The sequence below is a fragment of the Lynx rufus genome, unplaced genomic scaffold (assembly GCF_022079265.1).
Source record: "Lynx rufus isolate CCGP_SWC_20201006 ecotype Redwood Valley unplaced genomic scaffold, mLynRuf1.p SCAF_4, whole genome shotgun sequence".
Taxonomy (NCBI): Eukaryota; Metazoa; Chordata; class Mammalia; order Carnivora; family Felidae; genus Lynx; species Lynx rufus.
Genome location: NW_025814856.1, coordinates 112155343 through 112177961, shown reverse-complemented (window position 1 = coordinate 112177961; position 22619 = coordinate 112155343). Strand labels below are relative to the sequence as shown.

General features: G+C 35.0%; 1 protein-coding gene across 1 annotated transcript in view; it reads right to left on the bottom strand.

The window, feature by feature from the left end:
* HDAC9 (histone deacetylase 9) overlaps positions 1-22619 on the bottom strand; it is a 742193-nt gene that overhangs the window by 174978 nt on the left and 544596 nt on the right. The window contains exons 20-21 of the mRNA XM_047094862.1: positions 18926-19045; positions 18507-18604 (exon numbers count right to left, since the gene is read on the bottom strand). Coding sequence (XP_046950818.1) covers positions 18507-18604; positions 18926-19045 — 218 coding nt within the window. The remainder of the gene's footprint in view (positions 1-18506; positions 18605-18925; positions 19046-22619) is intronic.

Below are 22619 nucleotides of genomic sequence, written 5' to 3'. Positions count from 1 at the left end.
TGTTAAATTCTATTGAAATGATTTGTTCTATATTAGTAATACCAATCACACACTAGAACCTAAATTCTTAAATTATAATAACATTTTCAAAGACACTTTAAAAGTAAAGATGACATACTTTATTTCCAAGGAGGTCTATTCTAAGGAGAGCTAGTATCAGATTTATAATGATGCCCTGAATATATTTTCAGAATCATGGTTTTAGGAAAAAAGTTTCTGAAGCCAGACAAAAGAATATCCTAAATCACAGAATTAATTGCCTTAGAATTGATGCTGTCTGATCTTAATGGTTATTTAGAATTTTCAGCATGGATATGGAACCCCAAACTCATTTGTTTTTCCTAATGGACTTAACCATACTCAGGGTCACCTACACATTTATTTTGGAATGCATTAAAGCTTTCCATTTGTTTTAATAAACACAATCATACAAAAGTCCTAGACATATTTATTTAATATTTTTAAAAGAGACTGAGAAGTCAATATATTCTGTTTCATTTCATTAATATAAATCACTCTAGTTAAGATGAAACACCCTACATGTGAACCACATTAAAGCAACACTACACCTTAGAAGAAAAGTCAGAGCCAGGCCAACTCAGGGACTTGCCTCAGTCCAGATTTTGAACGTGTTCACAAACAGGTGCAGACTCTTCACACCAAAGCCAAAATAAAAGTGTATACTCCCCAAGCAAACATTGGTTGCTCTCACTACCCCCACTTGGATTTGTTTTGTTTAAATTGACTTCATTATTTTCCCTTTATGGATCCTTTCTGTTCATTCATTCATTCATTCATTATCGACCTTAACATATACTGGTAAGAGAAAAAACATCCTTTACTTTGATCTCCTTGCTCTGTGCCCTAGGATGAAAAATGTACCAAAGTTGAATTTTTATGACAAGACCATTCTCTATCAGTGCAGTTTCTCTAAGAGATTCTCCACCCTTGTAAAATGTCTGCTTCCCATCCCTAGCTAGGATAGCCCCTAATTTTATCTAAGGCTCTTTACATGATATGTTGTACATTGTTTCATTCCAAATAATAGCAATCCAAGGCATTAAGATTATATGAACCAAGACATATTTACTATAAAGCTTGTGAAGCTTAATTTCCACTCACATAGAAACTTCTGGAAGCCCTGCACCTATTTTTGAAATTTTTCCTTTGTATTCTTTTTCTGAGAGTCCCCATCATTGTACAAGATTGAGACCCATAAAAAGGGTCTGCCCCTGAATAGGAATGATAATATGCCTGTGTTGTATGAAATTATCCTTCCCTGGATACCTGAGGAAGTGGGTCCTGCTCATAAGGCTTGAATCAGCAACCCTTTCCCTTATCTGTGTTCTTCTACTGAATGGTCAATATCTCATGCTTTTTTCATAGTAATTTTCACTCCCAACCAGGACTGTAAACTTTTCCAGGGAGACTACTGGATACTTCTGCATTTTCCTCCATAGCAACTAGCTTAGAGTTGAGCCCATATTAGTATTAGATCAGTTATTCCTAAGGCAGCTTTATGCACATCTACTACTTATGAAAAATGCTCCAAGCTCCAAAGGCTGAACCGAGACACTGATAAGGCAGAATAGAATTGTGCCATTTCTGTACCACTCAGGAGCCATTTCAGAGACAGCTTTATCTGGGGACAAGTTTCCAATAAACCTCAGTTTCTATGGTATTTCCCCCACAGGCATACCTGCCTGCCAGAAGGTTAGAAGGCATTGGTGTGTGGCTGGTCCTGTATTACAAAAGGGGAAAAAAGTCTAATGAATCTAAGCATTCAGGAAACCAGCTTTGAGTTGATGTTTTCATAAAGAAAGAAAATGGAAAATGTTTTTTTTTCATAAATGTATTTTAAAAGACAGAATTAAAGACATTCCATGCTAATGGAATTGTCAAAAGTTGATTAGATGATGTAATATAAATCAATACACTAACATTTCAAAAGAATCACATCATATAGATCCAGGTCTTAACATTTTACCTGTACCCTTTGAAAATTAAAAGTGCAGTTTCATGGGAAGGCAAATAAAGGATGATAATTACCAAGAGATAGTCATATCTGCACCAGTGGGCAGGCACTGCAGCCCAGATCCTCCTAGGGAAAATGTGGTATGAGCAAAGGCAAGCCACTGTGGGGCAAACTGAAACACTGAAACCAGAACTGATTTCTTCTCAGTATATTTCTAAATCCATTCAAGTTTGTCTTGGTAATGCACTCAGTTTCTCATTTTGAATTCATGGTGATGGAACATCCAACTCTTTTTCTATCCTGACACTAATTTGTGTGATCTTTTAAGTAACTTGTCCAACATATAAAAATGTCTGAGGACAAATCAATAGATGCAGAACTTTTGAACTTTGGCAATAAAGAGACTTCTTTCTTACGCTGGGCCCAAAAAACGCTATTAATGGGTCATGGAAGGAAACATTTTGTAGGCTTATTCTTCTCTCAGCTGTCATTTTGGGAAGAGAATTGTCACACATCTGCCTCTCCCAGAACAAGAAGTACAAGAGTCTCCATCACATGAAACATTGCTCCTTGTGGCCACACCATGGTTTCTCAAGCACATCCCATATGTAGCACATTGGAATCAGGGTCAATTTAGCCAAGAAAGGTTGTATTCTTCTGTATTATCCAAGAAAGGTATTTTCTTTTAATGTCATAAAGGCTCATTGTCATAATGCTATTTCATGGTGTCTGAATCCTTTGATAGAAAAAAACCTTTTTGTCTTCGCTTGTTTTTATTTAGGCTTTTTTTCTTTTGCTTGTATAATTCAACCAACATGGACATCTTAAGACATTGGCTGAGTACTTAGTACTTGAAAGTGCATTTTAAGCAAATGACTAAGGACATTGTTGATTTATTGTTTTGATAATTGCAGTATCTTTTGAATAAACATCTGATAACCACAGCTGTGGTTTAATAAAGTTGAGAACATCTGTACATCTAGAAATGTTATCTTTAGAAACCAAATGACATTGCCACACCATGATATCACAGGATCCGCTTCCAAAGCCACTTGTTTAACCAGGAAAAGTAATATGTTTTAACATTTACTGTCTTATTTCAGGTGTGCTTTCTTATCATGAAAGATATTCACTTAATTAAAACCCTCCCTTATTGACATAAAGACAAATTAATTTCCCCCCTTTTCCCTCAGCAAAACATAATCATGAATAACAAATGAGGTCTTAAAACTTTGTAAGTCCATAAATGGGTTTACCCATAAAACCAATTATATGTTCACACTGCAATTAGTTGCTATTTGTAAGCGTTAAAAAGAAACAAATCCATGTTTTTAATGTGTCATATCTGATCTCAAATAAGTTTGGGAGATATGTGCACATATTTAAGCTGAAACAAAATATATACAGTAACTGTAAAATACAACCAATTTGCTATAATTTTGAATGGCAGTAACTTTACCCTAAGAAAATTCACTGGATGATTTAATAGTGATATCAAAGAAAACTGACCCTTTTTTCCCTTTTTCTCTCTTGTTGATTCTGTTTCTCCTTTCTTTTTTGGCTTTATGACTCTATGCTAAGGACCACGCAGATGCAACCAGTGGAAAATGGAGATGATAATCTGTAGAATATAGGTCATCTGTGTGCTCAGTTTATCTAATAATAAAATTTGATGTATTATAAATAATATATAACATATATTGTACTTATGTTTAACTATATCGAGTATCATAAGAATAAATGATCTTATTTACTTTTATATTATGTTTAATTAATAATGAACTGTCTGAAATACTCACCAAGTTTGTTCCCTATATGTCAGGATTTTCCAAACTATGTTCAGTAAAATGCTAGTTTCCATATTTATAATCATTTTGGGGGAAAGTAATTGGGAAGCAGGGCAATCTATGTTCAAGTAATTTGAGGAAATAACACATTAAATAATATGATAAATTTCCTTAATATCTAAAATTGTTGTCTTAAATTTGCTTTTGCAAATTATTTATCTTTAAGGGGAGATTTTTTTTTCAACATAAGATATTTTAATCGTTGAGAAACACTTGCTAGCATCCCCTGAATCTACTGTTTAGCACACAGTAGTATGGAAAATCCTTTCATTGCTATCTCAAATTTAGAACCATTATTGGGTTGTTTGGTCTCCCAAAGATCTTTGTCGTAGATGTCTTAACTCTGCTCAAGCTGCCATAACCAAACACCATAAACTGGATGGTTTAACAACGGAAATAGAAATTCCCACAATTCTGGAGCCTAGAGTCTGAGATTAGGGTGCCAGCATGTGCTCACATGGCCTCTCCTCAGTGCACAGAGAGGGAGAAAGGGAGAAGAGCAAGCTCTGTGATGTCTCTTCACTAATCCCATCAGATCAGAACTCTGCCCTCATGATCTCATCTAACTCTAATTACTTCCCACAGGCCCCATCTCCAAACACCATTGCACTGGGGGTTACAGTATCAACAAATGAATTTTGGGTAGACACATTCAGTCAATAACAGTGTCTAATGAAAAAGCAATTATTTTGAATTAGCTGAGTATTCTAAGACTCTTCTTTTTTTCTGACTGGTGTTGAGTTGATATCAGGTTCATCACTGACCAAGGTCTGTCAAGGGCCTCCTTAATTTCTTTTAGGAGAAATTAGGGAGTAAAGGCTTAGTTTTGTCTTCTTAATGCTAATTTCCCTGGGTTCTCCATGTGGTTACTTAGGTGAAGCCACATCCTTGGGGAGAACCAGTGCCAAATTCAGCCTGTGCAAAAGAACACTCAGAAAGGAGTACTAAATGAATGGTCACCAGGATAATGCATGAAATGAGAACACATTAATGTCAAGTTTACTTAAATAATGCAAAAATAATTAACTTTTTATTTCAAAAAGAGCCAAATCAGATGGTGTCATTCATGATTTTCCTAACCAAAAGGTGTTAAATAGGACAGGAAATGGGCTCTGACTCCATGTCCCTTGGCTATTTATGACATGTCCAGGTCTCTTCATCTAAGAGGGCTAAGGGGTGAATAATTGTTACTTCATTAAAATGTAGAAACCATCTTTTTCAATTGTACCAAAAGAGGAATAGCAGCAAGCTTCAGGAGGATAGACTCTTTGGTGATACTATAGCTGACCCCTAAAGAGGGAGGCTTCCTCAGTTTTGCGTGCTTCTTGGCTTTGGACTGGATTGGGAACCCTTATGTATAACCTGTTTGTGAAACACTCTAGAAGCCAGGCTTTAATTTTGTAGAGTCTCCTGAGGGGTCTTTATTCCTGAGGGTGTCAGGACAACTCTCACACCACAGGAGGGTCCCTCACTTATTTCCACTTCAAAGGGGCATTAATAATAATCCTCCTTATTATAGAATTCAACCAGACCTTTTGTATTTTGATGACTGAGAGGTGTTGTATATATATATTTTCAATATATCAGGTGCAATATTTTCAGACCCCCAAAATAAACGTTCTTTCTGCGAAAAACAGGCACAAACAAAAATGTTTTGAAAAGTAATCACTTGTTTAAAAAATGGAAATTGGGCTTCTGTGTTCTAAGGAATGTATGTGCATAATGGTGAAATTCAACACTGGTAAATGATCTGACTACCTCAAAGTGAAGTTTTTGCCTTCCTACAGTGGCCTTTAACCCTGTCCTTTCCTCCAATCTGAGAAGAGCTGATGTTGATGGAACATATAATGGCCCCTTTCCTGTGTAGTAAAGTCAGCAATAAAGCTTAGTAATTAAGGGTACCAGGGAGGCCCAGCCCAGCAGGCTAGTGGTGTGGCGAACACTTTTAGAACTTCAAACAATATCAAAGTCACTAAGAAACGGGCCTAGCTCAGTTCTGGTTTGAATTAAGCCTCACTTCCACACGCACTTTTCAAATCCAAGCTCAGACAAGAAAGCCAAGGCCTTCTGGATTTCATTAGAGCCAATTATCTTATCTGTTTCATCTCAGGCCTGACCCTAAGGCTGGCAAACAGCTATTCAGTGCATTTGTGTGGTTGTTTGAGAAAGCCTCCAGTCAGCCAATGGCCCGAGGACCTGCTAATTAAAACACTGTTGCCCCCCTGCCTCTAGTGATTAAATATTTTCAAGCTTTTGTAAATAATTTTTCCATTCTTTGCCCCAAGCCTCAAAGGTCCAATACATGCAGTAATTTATTTAGTTTGTCAGAGAATACTGTTGGAAATAGGGTCATAATGGAACCTTTGGAAATTTTTATACGTCTTCGTACTTCTGAAAGTGACAGTTTATAAACCAGCTAAATGTGTATACTATTCCTGATGTAATTATGCCCTAATGGCCTTTCTCCTTTTGAAGTGATATAGTGTATAACAGGCTTACATTTTGTCAATAATCATATTTCCTCAAATGTCAACATAATATCTAGCATCGGAATTTAATGAGATCATTTAAGTCCTAGAAATTTTATCAAGGTATATTGCCTTCAAGTTTTTTGCCTGAGGGTGGGTCACAGTCACAAAAACAAGATTGGGAAGAAGACTAATCAAATTCTTGCTTGCTCTCTGTGGCAAGGAACTGCTAGAGAACATGGTGAATTCTTTCCAGAACCAACTTCTGAGAAATCAGTTGCGTGATTAATATGATGCCACTTGAGAAAATAAAACATTCAAGAAGAACACTGAATTAAAAACTTTTCCCAGACCTAATTTATATGCACAGTGATCTAAGAATCTCAGAATGATACTTACCTTGCATCTGACCTGTGGTGATGGGGAGGACATTAAAAACTTTCTTTATAGCTCTGACATACACTAAAGCACACATGGGTTTGGTAAATACCCTAGGAAGCCCACTATGACCCCCCTGACACATGGACTTCCCTGCCTCCGTGTTCCATGGGTTTCATATGGCCGCATGTACCAAAGTGCATGAAACTCCAGGCTGTCATGGACCAAACACAGACAGAGTGGGTAGACACAGCATGCAGACACCTCTCTTCCCCTTCTGCCCTGGGTACAGCCACACAGACTTACAGCTCTTCTAAGCCAATTCGGCCATGTTTTATTGGAGAAAAATAAAAACCCAGAGTTTTGTTTGTTGTTGTTGTTGCTCTTTTTGAAGTATTACAAGAAAAAATGTTGGCAGGCTCATTAGCTGCATCCAGTTTTCACTAACACACCTATGAAAAAGAACTATGGGACTGAACAGCTCTGTTTCTGTTGTTCTTAAAATGACACTTTGGTCTTATCCTAAATAATAGGCTTTTAATAAAAACATCCACCAAAGGCAAACAATTAAACAATACATAAAGCACCAGGGGGCAACGTCGTGGTTTAGTTACAGTCTGGAGCCATTCCAAAGGAGAACATGTGGGTATTTTACAAGGAACAATGCCCTTTTCCAAAGTTATTATGAAACAACAAAATTTTAAATTGGGCCTCATAAGTCCTTCAAATTTGGTACAAGATTTCATGCTCAGCTCTGATAATGGGAGTAAATCTTTACATACTAATTTTTTCCAAAGCATGTTTAGAGAACTGTGTCAAACGTTTTATATATAAAAAACACACACACATCCATATGTACATATATACACACATATGGTATATGTGTACACATATCTGTATACATATATATCTAAACATAATGCAATGTTATGTATTTATGTATGCATACATGTATGCAAATATAGCAAATATTATATATAATGCAATGATATATATCTATATGATATATATCATCGTTATTTTAGAAGACAGACAAAATATTAATTTGTTAAGTTTAAAAAATATTGACAATAGTAAACAGGTGAGTGATCCTTACATATTAATTAAATATTTTTCATTTGGATTCTAGATACAATTATTTGATTTTTATCAACTGTCATATCCTCAAGAAACAAAGTGAAATGTATTAACAAACTTTGGCAGACTTCAGTTCCCTGAAAAGTTTAGAATTTAATCATTTTTAACCAAGTCAGTAAAATATGACACACACCAGATTTTATAATTTCTGTCCCTGCCTTTTTCACCTGCTATAAATTATGCTATATTTATGTAATTATATTTATTGGAAGGCAGTCATCACTGAATAATTTCTGTAATGATATTTTCAATCTAGAAATCCCGCACTATAAAAGGGAAACTCACACAAAGAAGGGAACTTGTATACACAAAGAAAAGTCAGAGGCTTGATGTGGTAACTTTAGTGTCTAAGAGACTTCTTCTGAAACTGAAAGCAGAGGGTCCAGTGACCAAGCTTTCTTGGGCTACAAAACTTTTAAATTATAGATTTGTGCCCACTCCATTCTTGCTCTGGATTGCAAATAAATTCCTCTTCACTATTTTGCCTTTGACTTTGTTCGAGTAAAAATTCCCCTTTGTTTCTGAAATTCAGTCCATAATAGTAACTCCAATATTATTTTAATTTCAAGAAGGTATCAACCAACAAAAATACACATCCTAGGTAAATCAATATTTTTGTTTTCAAGTACAACAATATGTATCTTTCTTTAATAGGTCAGATAATGTGTAGATGCTATTTTCCTGATGGACTTTTCCACAAGTGTCTTGGTATGCAAAATACCTTCAAAGTGAAATGTAGATGCATTTAAAAATTTTGCAAAGATTTAAAGGTGACTCAATCATCCATCACACCTCTTCTCCTACTCACTTTTTAAATTGCAAATATGAAATAAAATGGCAAGAATGTTATTTTGCTAAGTCTTTCCCATTAGAAATTAAGTAGTTCATAAATCCACTGCCCTCCATATGGCTTTACATAACATCAGTGCTGGTCTTCAGAATAGAAGATGTTTAGACAATCCCAAGACCGTGGTGCCCACAAGAAAGATGGGAGATTCAAAGAAAAGTCCTCACCCTTCTAAAAGAGTGCCAGGGGAGTTTAAATGTCTGCATAACATAAATGGGAACAGATGCTGATTTATAAGTTTCATCTACATTACATCAAATCATTGGGATGAAATATGGAAAACTGAGTCTATCATCCAGATGTTTGATGTCATGCAAAGGCTTGGACTATTCTCTGAAAGTCCTGCCTACCAGAAAATGGTGTAAACTTCAGCCCTGAGCCTCAAAAGTAGTATGTGAACAGATTTTCTGTTGAACAGAAGTTTTCCAAAGATGATTCCTCTACCTGGAAAAGTAAGTGAATTTCCCTTAGTGAACATTACCTTGTTCTCAAAAAAGGGACTACAAATTTGCATTTATGGTATATTAAAACAAAATTTCTCTTTTTCCACATTATTTGTCATCTCAACAAACTTAGTTATAACAAACTTTAGGTATGAAATCATGGATATAAAGGGGAATTATTTAGTTTCAAGGAAACACATCTAAGACCCAAAGGCACTGAAATTTGGTTAATAGCTGTCCAAAGAAATATAAAATAAGTGACTTCTACTTGGTTTTATCTTACCAGTAAATGAAGCATAATCTTAATATATTCACTAAAATTGTGGAAAAGTGTGACTCCATAGTTTCTCCATTATATTTATATAATAATTAAATGCAAGACAATTCCATTATTACAAGAAGATAAGTTAATGAATTGATCTGAGTTGCTTGACAACCCAAAAGATCTGCTATTTCTGGCCTAAAAACCTCCACATATTTCATGGAAAGCTTTCATCTCTTGATATCTCTGAGTATTACACATATGTTGGAAGGATTTTGTGCAAGAAAAAAGTTTTATAACCCATTGTTCCATCTTGAAAATAAAAACAAATCATTTTTAGTCATGCAAATTGCTTTCTTTCCTAGAACTGCTAGGGAAAAGATTTAATTGAACATAGCTACACTTTTAATTAGTCCTTATTATTTGGAAAACTGTATAACTGCTACACAAGTTCCTGGAAATTTTGGGCTTTAAAATTTCTAACTCAGAAGGGAAAAATGTTGTCTTAAAATTTTTACAGTGGATTTGACCTTTTTAAATAATAATAAAAACTATGTTGGAGCATTTGAACTACTTTAAATAGTTCTTCGCTGCAGATAATATAATTCGCCTTTCAAAACTTCAAGCACTTCAAGATACTTCCTGGACTTTTTACCTGAGCTCTCTACTGTCTAATAATATCATATCTCTTTGATGCTCAACTCAAAAATGAAGTTTGCAAGTTTCCTAAGGAAGACAGGTGTGCATAAGATCAATTTACTCTTAGGGTCAGGGAGCAGAATTCTAAGGGTATCTAGAGACACACACCTATAGAAATTGTAATTTTTTGATGAAAATTGGTACAATATGTTGCACAGATGAAAGAGAAAAAAATGTTGTTAAACTATACTTATTGCTGAAACTAAAGAGCAGATAGAGCTGACAGCTTTCTAAAATTTATTCCTATGGATCTTTTTCTTCTGACCTGTTCTGATAAAACTTCTTGAAACATCTCTACATGCTGAATATAAAGAAAAGAATCTGGACAATAAGTAAAAGTGTCCATCACATCAGCAGTAAATTCATATGCATTGCTCTTCATTGAAATAAAATATCAATAGACGAAAATCATTACTGCTTTGTTCCCAAGATTGATTGACAAGTTCAGATTTGAAGCCCACATCTTCTTTATTAGCCAAGTCTTTCAGAAACAGAAAATGTGGGCTTGATTTGTGAGCTATGATAAATGGTCTGGGAAAGATGGTAGTAGGGCCAATTTGATATGTACAGTATTTCATATTGGCAAATTGTTTCAAGAAATTCCACCCGCTTTCCCAAAATTTCTTCAACATCCTTGGGAAAATACATACTATCATGAGCATAATATATTTGGTTGTCACTAACAATTGAGAATCCATTTCAAGACTGGGAAGCATCAACCACAGCTCTTATAGACAAAATAAGACCCCAAATCATTTTTGCAGTATTGAGTATGATTTTTAGATGACAACAAATCATTCTTTATTTCAAAATTGGATCTAAAAGTTAATTTATCATTCTATATTCCATTAAAATTTAATTTGGTATTTCTCAAGTTCAATTATATACTCATTTCAAAAAATGTAAATGTATACATAAGAAGAAAATATTCCTTTTAACAAAGAGGGAAAACATATATTTCACATTGTAAATAGTCTGGTTATAAAAAGGAAGAAAAATTATAGGGGCTTTATTTGATAGGCTCTCTTATTATGTCAGATGAGGTAGAAAGGCACACAGAGATGTGGCTTGGAGTTATTATGTAAGGGTAGTGAAAATCTAGGAGTTATTTTCAATTTTAAAAGTGTTACCAATTTAGATGTCCAAACCAAATGTTGGATAGACTAAAATGTATTTGCAAAGACTTTCTCACTATATTATTGTTTTGTCACTCCTACTCTTGATAGAGGAACTATAGCTTATAGCTTGGGGCCCAAAGAGTACTGTCTTCACATTCACTCTTATTGTCATTGAGTCCCTAATCACCACTTACCAGCTGTGGGACATCAGGAAACCTACTGAAACTCAAAAGGGGCTTGGTATCCTCATCTAGCAATTGGGAGCCCTTAACTTGTAAGATGAAAAAAAAAATGAGCAACTAACAAATATTAAGTCTTCAATGAAGGGTCTATGCTATTATTATCATTACGTTATTTTTACAATGATACTACTTTCCACTCTCTTAGCATTAAATTATATTAAAATATGATAAAAGTAAGAACAATATAAAATATTTACTTAGTTGGCATTACTAACAAGAAAGAACATAAATATTTATTATGGTCTTACCTCTTTCTCAGACAGAATTTAGCAATCTCTTATATATGACAAGAATATTTAGAAGTCAGTCCTCTAAAATTAGAATAGTGATGGTATGTTTGCTTAAATAACAAGGAGACAAAATAAAATATTGAACTTATTTATGTCCCCTGACCAAAATTATCTACCATCTTTCCATGGTAAACTCAATCACTCTAAGAAAACTCCAGGATAATCATTACTGTTTAGCTGTCTAAGGAACACTTGCTTTATGAATATGACAATAAAGGGTTCAATTCTTTGTTCTCAAGTTATATGTGTATTTTTTTTTTAATTTTTTGCCACAGGTGGGAAAGAATCATAGAAAGCCAAGGTTCCCATTTTAAAGATGCTGCACCTAGAACAGAACCAACAGTTTAGTGAAGTGAGAATAACTATGCTATCTAGTCAAGTTTCCAGTCACAGTCTTGTATTAATGGATTTTCAATTTGTTTATATCATTAAAGCAAACAGGTATGAACCAAAGACAGGAGAAAAAGATATAGGCTGTTTGGACTGTGTATGTACTCAAATGATTGGACTGCTTGGAAGATGTAACAAATATACCTACTTGGTTATGTGGTCTAAGTATTTTAGCAAAGGCCATATTTATAACTACAAATATTTTGATTAGAGAGACTTCATAAGTCAGTAAAGAAAAAATAGGTAGTTTACAAAAAAGTAACAACAAAAATTTTGGGTAGATGTTTTCTAAGTTAGAAAACTCACTCAAATTCCCTTTTTTAGTTGGCATACGAACAATCTCAGTGAAATAGAATAGTTCTGGGTCAGAGTTTTCCCTTGAATATTCCTTAATAACTACTATTTATAGATACTTTGTCTTTTGGAAATCCTCAACACTAGCAAATATTAATTATGGTACTACAGACTATAACACACTAGCTTGGGGAGTTGTTATTTCTTAAATCACAACTTGTTTGTATCAAAGGAACCCAAATCAACAGTTCTATTCTACTCTCTTAGCTACTCTTCAGTGTATGTCAAATGAGTCATTTATTATTTTAACAAAACCTGATTTTAAGGGGCTTGTACTTCGTTTTTGAAATTAAAAAGCTACACAGGAATTGTCATTTATTCACTCATTCACTCGTTCATTTATTTATTGAATAAAATAGGCAACATTTCAAGAACTACTAATGTCCTACTTCCACATTGGAAACTGCTCATTTTTAAAAAACATTTGGAGATGTTGACTTCATTAGATTTAATTAGGAGCATGAGATATTGTGTCCTGCCCACTATAAACAAACAATTTAAATGGTCTTTTATAAATAATCATTTAAACATCTGCAGAACTCTTAAAGAATTATTAGAAAAAATAATGCATCCAGTGCTCATCTAGGGACTATAGATGAAACAGAACAATTGGGAAAATATTTTGAAGTGACTGAAACAGACCCTGCTTAGCAGGCATTCAAAAAAATATTTATTAAATGAAGAGAAGACATCTGACAATATTATAACCAAATGAATAAGTGTTCAGACTTCCTTGTAAAATATACTCCTTGAGGAGCCAAGAGATAGACAGGTTTCAGATTTTTGCTAGGGTGACTTAATGCCAGGGGTTTCCAGTGCTTCTACTGTAGCCAGTATCATTTCCTCTCTAACTCATTCATTTATTCATTGACTCATCCAGCCAGCATCACTGAATAGCTCTTTTTTTTGCAATGCTGTGTACCAGACATTTGTGACTTAGATTGGGGGTTAAGGTCTTATATTTTGGTAGAATTTCATTGTGCTTTATAACTCCTTAGTCTCTTAATTGATGAACAATAGGAAAGAGTAGCAATGTGGTGTGACAGAGAAATTTTAAGAGCCATAAACTGAATGCACACCATGGCACTTACACTTAGTAGTTCTGTGGCTTATGCAAACAAACCATTTAAAAATTAGCCATAATGTTTATAAAAGTTCTAATCTAGGACCTTGCATTTAAGACATCAATAAATAAACATTAAAAAAAATTTTAAGGGGCACCTGGGTGGCTCAGTCGGTTAAGCGTCTGACTTCGGCTCAGGTCATGAGCTCGCAGTTCATGGGTTCAGGCCCCACGTCGGGCTCTGTGCTGACAGCTCAGAGCCTGGAGCCTGCTTCAGATTCTGTCTCCCTCTCTCTCTCTGCTCCTCGCCCACTCACACTATCTCTCTCTCTCTCAAAAATAAACATTAAAAAAATTTTTAAAATTTTTAAAAATGGGGGGCACCTGGGTGGCTCAGTCAGTTAAGTGTCCAACTTCGGCTCAAGTCATGATCTCGCAGTCTGTGAGTTTGAACCCCGCATTGGACTCTGTGCTGACAGCTTAGAGCCTGGAGATTCTGTGTCTCCCTCTCCCTCTGGCCCTCCCCCACTCAGGCTCTCTCTCTCTCTCTCTCTCTCCCTCTCTCTCTCTCTCTCCCTCTCTCTCTCTCTTTCGAAACTAAATAAACATTAAAAAAAAATTTTTTTAAAGACCTCAATAAAGATAGCCATAATTATTTTATGAAATGGTAGCCTTGGAATACACTTTATAAAATTTTTTTTTTTTCAACGTTTATTTATTTTTGGGACAGAGAGAGACAGAGCATGAACGGGGGAGGGGCAGAGAGAGAGGGAGACACAGAATCGGAAACAGGCTCCAGGCTCTGAGCCATCAGCCCAGAGCCTGACGCGGGGCTCGAACTCACGGACCGTGAGATCGTGACCTGGCTGAAGTCGGACGCTTAACCGACTGCGCCACCCAGGCGCCCCCTTGGAATACACTTTAGTTCAACATAAAAGATATCTGATATTATTGGATATTTTTTAAAGTTATGAAAAATCTTAAATATATTTTCGATTTTTTAGGGATGAACAATAACTACATGGAAGAAATAACTAGTTATGTGAACTAATTTACATATTCAATTTAACTTTTAAAATTATTTTAAAGCTTATAGAAAACATGAAATTTTTTCATTTGCCTGCAATATTCTTTTTGCCATAGAAAAAGCACATAATAGAAACCACAAGAATAATCTATGTGACAAACATTGGTAAAACAAGCAGCCATCTTATATTTCCCTATAGCTGCACAGAGAGAGGCTTTCCCTCCAAAGATACTATCAATTAAAAATCGATTAACAATTAAAAATTAAGAAAAAAAGAAAAGGCCCCATTTACTTTTTCCTCCATCTTCATATACTGCACCCACAAATGGATGCCAGAAAGATCTTCAGTTTTAATACCGGGAAACAAGGGTTGTATTAAGAAGTATATGCTTATAAAGTAATACTACATCAAAAATTGTTTTTGGAGTTTATCTTACTAAAACTCCAGATTAGAAAGGAATTTATATATTCATATGGGCAATTCTTTGCCAACAAAACAGTTTATGGAGAATGATCCATATTCCTGCCAGGCAATCCCACCCTTAAACCCTTAAGCCAACAGAGCAAGATCATTTCATGACTCTATGGTTTTCACAGTCTACTTTATCTGCTTCGTATAAGTGCCCCCTACTCCAATTGCTTTACCCCTTGAAAACTCACTCATCCTTGAAAACACAGGTCCAACAAAACTTGATGAAGCCTTTCCTGAAACTCTTCAGGAATAGTTCACTATATTATCCCCTCTACGTCTAAGCACATTTGTTCTCTAGAATAGTAAGCATCACTTCTTTTATGATCCTTGAGCAAGTCAGCTCAAAATTCCAAGTACGCATCACTGTGCCTGGTACACAATATGTGTTCTATGAATGTTTTTGAAGAGATGATTTACTTTCTTGATTCCTCTATAACAACTTCACAAGTACTTCTAGTCATACAAGTTGAATGGCAAAGAGACCTCGTATAGTTCAAAATTAACAGAATTATTATGGTTTAAATCTGGTTTCTAAATAGCTATAAACCTTAAAAGCTAAAATTTTACATTTCATCTGCCTAGCTAGGTAATATTGCTTCTCCTCTAACTAAGCTTAGGTATGGTGACTGCACTGGGAAGTTTAGAAAAGTTTACTAATATAAAGTGTCTGCATTCCAGGCAAACAGAAAGTACCACTCTTGAGGACATTCAGTCACTTTCAAGAGCACTTGATTCACTTACCATTTCATTCAAAAAACAATAATGTATACTTACTATCTGTTTTCACATTATTTAATGAAATTGTTGTGTTCAAAGGGGTTATTCAAACAACTTTTTAAATTAATTAATTAATTAACTAATTATTTTTCTGAGAAAGAGCCAGAGCATGAGTGGGGCAGGGGCAGAGAGAGAGGGAGACATAGAACCCAAAGCAGACTCCAGGCTCTGAGTTGTCAGCACAGAGCCCTACTCTGGGCTGGAACCCATCAACAGTGAGATCATGACCTGAGCCAAAGTCAGATGCTTATCCAACTGAGCCATCCAGGTGCCCCCAAAGGGGTTCTTTGAAAATATTCTTACCCACCATTCACTTTGTGATGTGAGAACAAGTAGTACAAAATATAAACTCTCTTTCCCTGCTGGGTATGCATAATTCATTTTAGGTAAAGCCTTAATACCCCAAATAGTATTATGATAATAAAAAAACTAAGAATTCCATATTGCAGATCAATGGATATAATCATTGCTATAGTAAGGTTGACAATTAAATGTATCATGCTAGTTACCAAGTTAACTTGCTAAACAAATAAATTCTTATGTGACGTATTAAAGTGTTTATCCCATTAGAGTTCCTTTAAAATATTAATAATGTTCTATAAGTTGCAAATATAGGTAAACAGAATTCATAGCAGTGAAACTTGTGAAGTTTCTTAATGCAATTTTTTAGTGTCATTATAAATTAACCCAAAATATCTTTATAGGCAACCCAGTCTTTAAATAAATAAACTTATTTCAGCTATTTTTTTCTGTAAATAGTATAGATATTTGAGGGTATATATTTTTTTCCAAAATAAAAATCTGGAATGTGGGTAGAATTGTCCTTAGTGTCTCAAAACCAAATTTACTTATTATTTTATTTTATTTTAGAAAGAGAGAGAGTGAGCAGAGGAGAGGGACAGAGGGAGAGAGAGAATCGTAAGCATGCTCCACACTCCGTGCAGAGCCCAACATGGGACTTGATCTTATGACCCTGGAACCATGACCTGAGCTGAAGTCAAGAGTTGGGCACTCAACTGACTGAGCCACCCGGGCACCCCTAAATATATTTATTTTTAATGTATTTTTTTGAAAATAGATATTTTCTTTCATTTTCCTGGGCCTGTTTGCAAATGAAAAATGACTGAAATGAGAAATTGAAGTATGCATGATATACAGGACAGCAGAAACTCACTAAAACTTAACTTGTGGAAAAATTTCCCTATTATATCCTTAAGTTTCAAATACATCATCAGTAGGATTTTCGCCTTGGGAATTTATAAATGGTAAATTTAAAAATAATGCTTCTAAGATTTCTTATGCAGTTGTTTGTTTTGCTTTCCACTAAACAAAACACCCCCAAATCATGCATTAACAATAGGTTAAAGTCTCCTAAAATCTTGCAAGTGAGGTAATATTGACATAATTTGATATTTCTCCTTAAAATAGTCCTTTACAAGGACTGATAGTATGTTTTCAACACCAGAGAATTAATGTCTTTAAAAAAAAAAACTCCATATCCAAAAGAAAGCTTTTAACTTATTGCATTTCTTGCTTGAATTAATGTTACAAGTTCTTTATAGGAGAAAATAGCAGAACATAATATGTATATACAAACCTATCTTTCAATTACTGCTTACATTTTGTAGAGAAACTGAAAACAATGAATTAATCAGTTGATTTTTTTTTAATTTATATTTTAAAATATAATTTGTTGTCAAGTTGGCTAACATACAGTGTATACAGTGTGCTCTTGGCTTTGGGAGTAGATTCCCATGATACATCACTTACATACAAGTGCTGGTCTCAACAAGTGTGCTCCTCAATGCCCATCACCCATTTTCCACTCCCCCCCAACCCCCCTCCCCCCTTATCAACTCTCAGTTTGAGATGTGGTTTATATATACAATGGAATACTACTTGGCAATGAGAAAGAATGAAATCTTGCCATTTGCAACAACGTGGATGGAAGTGGAGGTTATTATGCTAAGTGAAATAAGTCAGTCAGAGAAAGACAGATGTCATATGTTTTCACTCATATGGGGGATTTGAGAGACGTAACAGAGGACAATGGGGAAAGGGAAGGGGAAAAAATAGTTTCAAACAGAGAGGAAGACAAACCATAAAAGACTTGTAAATACAGAGAATCAATTGATGTTTTAATGTGAGAGGGAAAATATACATATTATGAAAGAGAAAAGTCATTTACTCTACCATGAAATCAGACTGCCTAGGCCAAAATTCCAAAAGTGAGCTAGCTCCTCAGAACCAAGAATGCTGAGTGGTGCTATGTGCAAAAGGGAATCTGTAGTCCAATGAAATTTGGGAAATGACTGTTCAACAAAATTAAGTAGGTAACAAAGGACTTTTCAGAGCATCTAATATGCTAACGTCTATTCTAAATCACATGTTATAATAAGCAGAAGTTTCCAGAACTACTTAATAAAAATTTTCCCTTTTCTTTTTTGTAGAGAGGGGATAGCATGCCTACGCCATTGGCCATATACCCGTACAACTACAATTAGGTTTTGATGTACCTTTTTTTCTTACACATATTCTTTATGTGGCTTTGTAGCAATATTCAGTTCCCCTAAACCAAACATTTTTTAGAGCTTTGATGGAATGGCTCCTTTAGTCACTTTCCCTTGTTTAAAACTTACATTTCTCTTTTACAACTCGTGTTGTTTCAATGGACATTTGTTTTCTAATTTGCCACTCTCAGAAAAAGAAGTACCAACCTGAATGCTTCAAGGTACTCAATATCTCCCATGGGGGGATCAAGGCCACCTGTCCAGGCAATATTTATATTGTATCCTTCTCCTAGCCCTGTTCCAACCTAGAAAGAAAAAAAAACAAAAAACAACAACACAGTGGGCAGATGAGGGTGCAGGGAAGAAAGCAAGAAGAGAGGAAAACAAACACATGTGAGCTCTCAAAATAAACATCAAACAACATGTCAAATCAGCCCAACCTTGCTTGACAACCAGTGCTCTGGGTTATGCACTTGTTCTGCACTGGTTCTTGGTCCCATGGGACAATTCAGTAATCTCGTGTAATTTAAAACACCAGCAAAGGACAAGAAAATTAGGGGTAATCATGCAATGCAATTACCTGAAAGATAAAAATAAAAGTGGGGCTCTAAAGAAATAAACCGAACCTCATTTGGGGCTCCACTGCCAGGGAAAAAGTTCCCTTCATCATAGCGATGGAGTGAAATATACAGGATGCTGGGGTCAGCATAAAAGGCCTGCTGTGTACCATTTCCATGGTGAACATCCTACAGGGAAAAGAAAACAGATGACAAATACAGTCATGTCTAACTCTGCGTGGAGACAACTTTTCTCATTTCTAGTTCCCTTTCTACCCCACCCTCCTTCTCATTTTCTGTCTTCTCACTATGTCCCCCTTTCTTTCTCCCATTCAGCTTGCTTCCACACCACCCCCTTTACTTCCTGAACCTTTCAGGCAAATTACCCTTTAATGCACTCATTTTTTAAACTGGCTTCTAAAAATCAGGAAACCACAGCGAACATGCCCTGGAGACTCCAGATGAGCAGTCACTGAGAAAGCCCAGTCCTTTGGTACAATTAGATATTTATACACCGGCCCTTTGTACTCTTTGCTTCAGTGATGGAATCTCGCATCCTGTTTTATGGAGGAATTTTATGACTTATTAACTGCCAACAGTTCATAACCCCTCAGGCTTAATTAACTAGCCTCATTGGCCTCTGAAGAAAGACTAATGTTTAAACTACAAACTAGTATTTTGCAGAAGGATCTATGGCTTCCAGAGCATTTTCACAATTCTTGACAGAACACTAAACATACGTGTATGCATTGATTTGCCAAGTCCCACCATTAAGGTCAAAGGCTTTGCAACCAGCTGAGTAAATTGGCTTTCTTGGAGCATTCATTCAGTTCAGTTAGCAATCCCTCAGCAGTTAGAATCACTTCAAAAGAGACGCCAGATGCAAAAAGGACTTCATACTTTATTTTGGTAAAATTGTGACGGCAAGAGTCGAAGACACAGGAGCATGAGCTCATCAGCTATTAAATCATCTGGGCCAACGCAGAAAGATGGCATGGAGCTTTATGCAACCTTGTCCAATCTGCCTAATTTTAATATTATATCATGGCTCTCTTCCCCAGCCTCCTTCTCTTTTTTCTTTCCCCACACCATACTGCCCTTCCTACAAACAAACAAACAAAACAGTTTGTATCATTAAAATGAAAGAAAAAAAAATTCTTAGGACATTTGTATATGATAATGGTTTAAAATGTAACAGTTATTTGGTTCTATTGTTTTATGAAATAGATACATGCTGGAAATGATAAATGAAATGGGAAAAAGAAAACTAAGAGCATTTTTAAAATTATCTTCACTGAAAGAGCTCGTGTTAATCTCAATTAAAATGCTTCCTAATATCTCCAAACAAAATAACACAGACAACTCTCAAAAGTTAATAACTTATATATTTGTATTCAAAATAATATTACTGCTACATATGCAACATATACAATTTCCAGTTTTGTTTAAAAAGTTTTAGTCACTTGTCACTATGTACTTATATTGTACTTTATTTTGTATCAGTAAAAATCTTACTAGTTTCAACAATGATCCCTACAACTTTTGTGTCAGACACTTTATATTAACTAGTCTGAATGGATTATATAACAAGTATATGAGGTATATGATATTATCCCTAATTTAAAAGATAAGTAGACTGAGGTTCAGAGAGTTTCAGTAATTTACTAAGACTATACAGAGGAAAAGTTGCAAGACTGGATCTTGAATTCACTTCATACTCCCAAAGCCAAACTCATAACCATTATATATTAACTTACACTTTACATTAATTACCACTTCGATCCTCTTAGCAAATGTGTGAAGTAAGATTGGTGGTCATCATTGCTCTTTATTGAGGTTGATATAACTTGTCTTCAACTTCCAGCCCAGAACTCTCTCACTAAACACCATCAAGGTCTCACTTTGTTGGTTTCTGAAAGCCTGCACTGAGCTTGCTATCCACAGTGTAGACATATACTAATCGTCTCCTCCTTTCATATTATACGCATACCCAAAATCAATTAAGGAATCATGAAATATTGGGATCATATTATATATCATATAAGGAATCATAAAATATGCATCCAGAAACTTGCGGCTGAAGGCATACACATCAGGAGAAAATATAGCTTGGTGAAAATATATTAATCCAGGGATTTGTGAATGTTCAAAAAGAAAAAAAAAAGGAAGGCAGAGATAGTATAGCTATTTTCCTTTATGTGAGCAAAAATGAAACTAAACCATAATGTCTTTTTAATTTGCTACTAGATACCTAGAGGATGGGCAAACAAAATACTATAAAAAATAGTAATGAAGGAAGGCTTGCATTATTACCACAATGACAGAAGTTTTAGTCAGCATTGGAAGAAAAAATTGTTCTGGCCCTAAATAGGTCTACATTTTGAAAACCAGAAAAATAAGGCATTAATTGCTCTTGTTTCTTTAGTGATGTTATAAAGGCTTATTTAAGAAGGTCAAATAAAAGATGATAAATTGTCTTATATATAAAATCATTTGCTCTTGAAAATGCGTTGGGTGCTTATTGCATACTTTTCTGAATAAGAAATCTAATCTTGCCCACAGTATAATACGGATCCAACAGATATAATTAAAATACACAAACCCATTCTAAAAATACTTGGATAAATTTTTGATTCCATGTTCATATTCACAAAGTATTTAGGAATAAAGACAAGTCCAAATATGCCTTTTGTTTGGGGCAACAATTTATAATATAACCTTGAGATTACTTTTTCAACTTTCCCTGCTGTAAAGTATTTATAAAAAGTACTTACTACTCAGGTATGATCTGAATATTTTCTCTCCATAGGAACAAATATATGCTAGACTAATATAAGAAAACTATTGGTGATTGTGAGGAATTACTACAATAATGAGATGAAATGAATCATTAAATGCCTCAAAATTTACTAGGATTTACTGAGAAATGATGAAAAATCATTTCAATATTTTACTTGTTAAAACATATTATGAAAATTTATTTTCTATAAAGATTTAGGACCAATGTGTTTTCATTATAATGTTAAACAGCTTTAAATAAATCATATATTTGGCCAGCTAATGTCACTTATAATTATTTAGAACAGGCACTTGTGACAATTCTCTTGTCAAATTTGGTGCTTGACTAAAAATAGAATTGCCTAAAATCTAGGGACATTTGAAGTGACTTTTTAATGAAGAAAGTCTAAATGTTTTATTTTCAATTGAAAGTCACATTGCATAAAAGCTACCTCAGTCAGGGAAGCAAATCCTACTTTCTAGGACGGTTCATGCCCTGAACACAATGAACAGTTTCTTATGAGTTGAAAAGCAAGTGCACCTGCTCCCTCTCCTCACCACTCCGAATGTCTCTGGAATCTTCCCCAGAAGGAGAATTGGAATGAATAAGCTCCAAAGATCACCTAGAATCATTCCTGCCCAAAATACTCAACGCCTCAGAATTTGCCTGTGGCCCCAAATAGGAGGTGAAGTAGAGCTCTGGATCTCTATTTATCTATTTACTAGGCATATAAAAATGATGAAACTAGCTGCTGGACAATGGAGTAGTTTTGCCCTCTGTTGGCCCAAGAATTGTGGAGCTAGTTCACACTGATTAGCCTAAAGTGAATAACGGCAGATATGCAGGAATGCAATTCTTGTACCATTGAAGAACCTTCACTTCTCCTTTGCTAACTTGCAGAATAGACCTGTCAGCCAGGGAGAACGGATGTCTCTGAGCCACGTGGCACTTTAAAACTTCCTTCTCGGCAGCTGGAAGAAAACA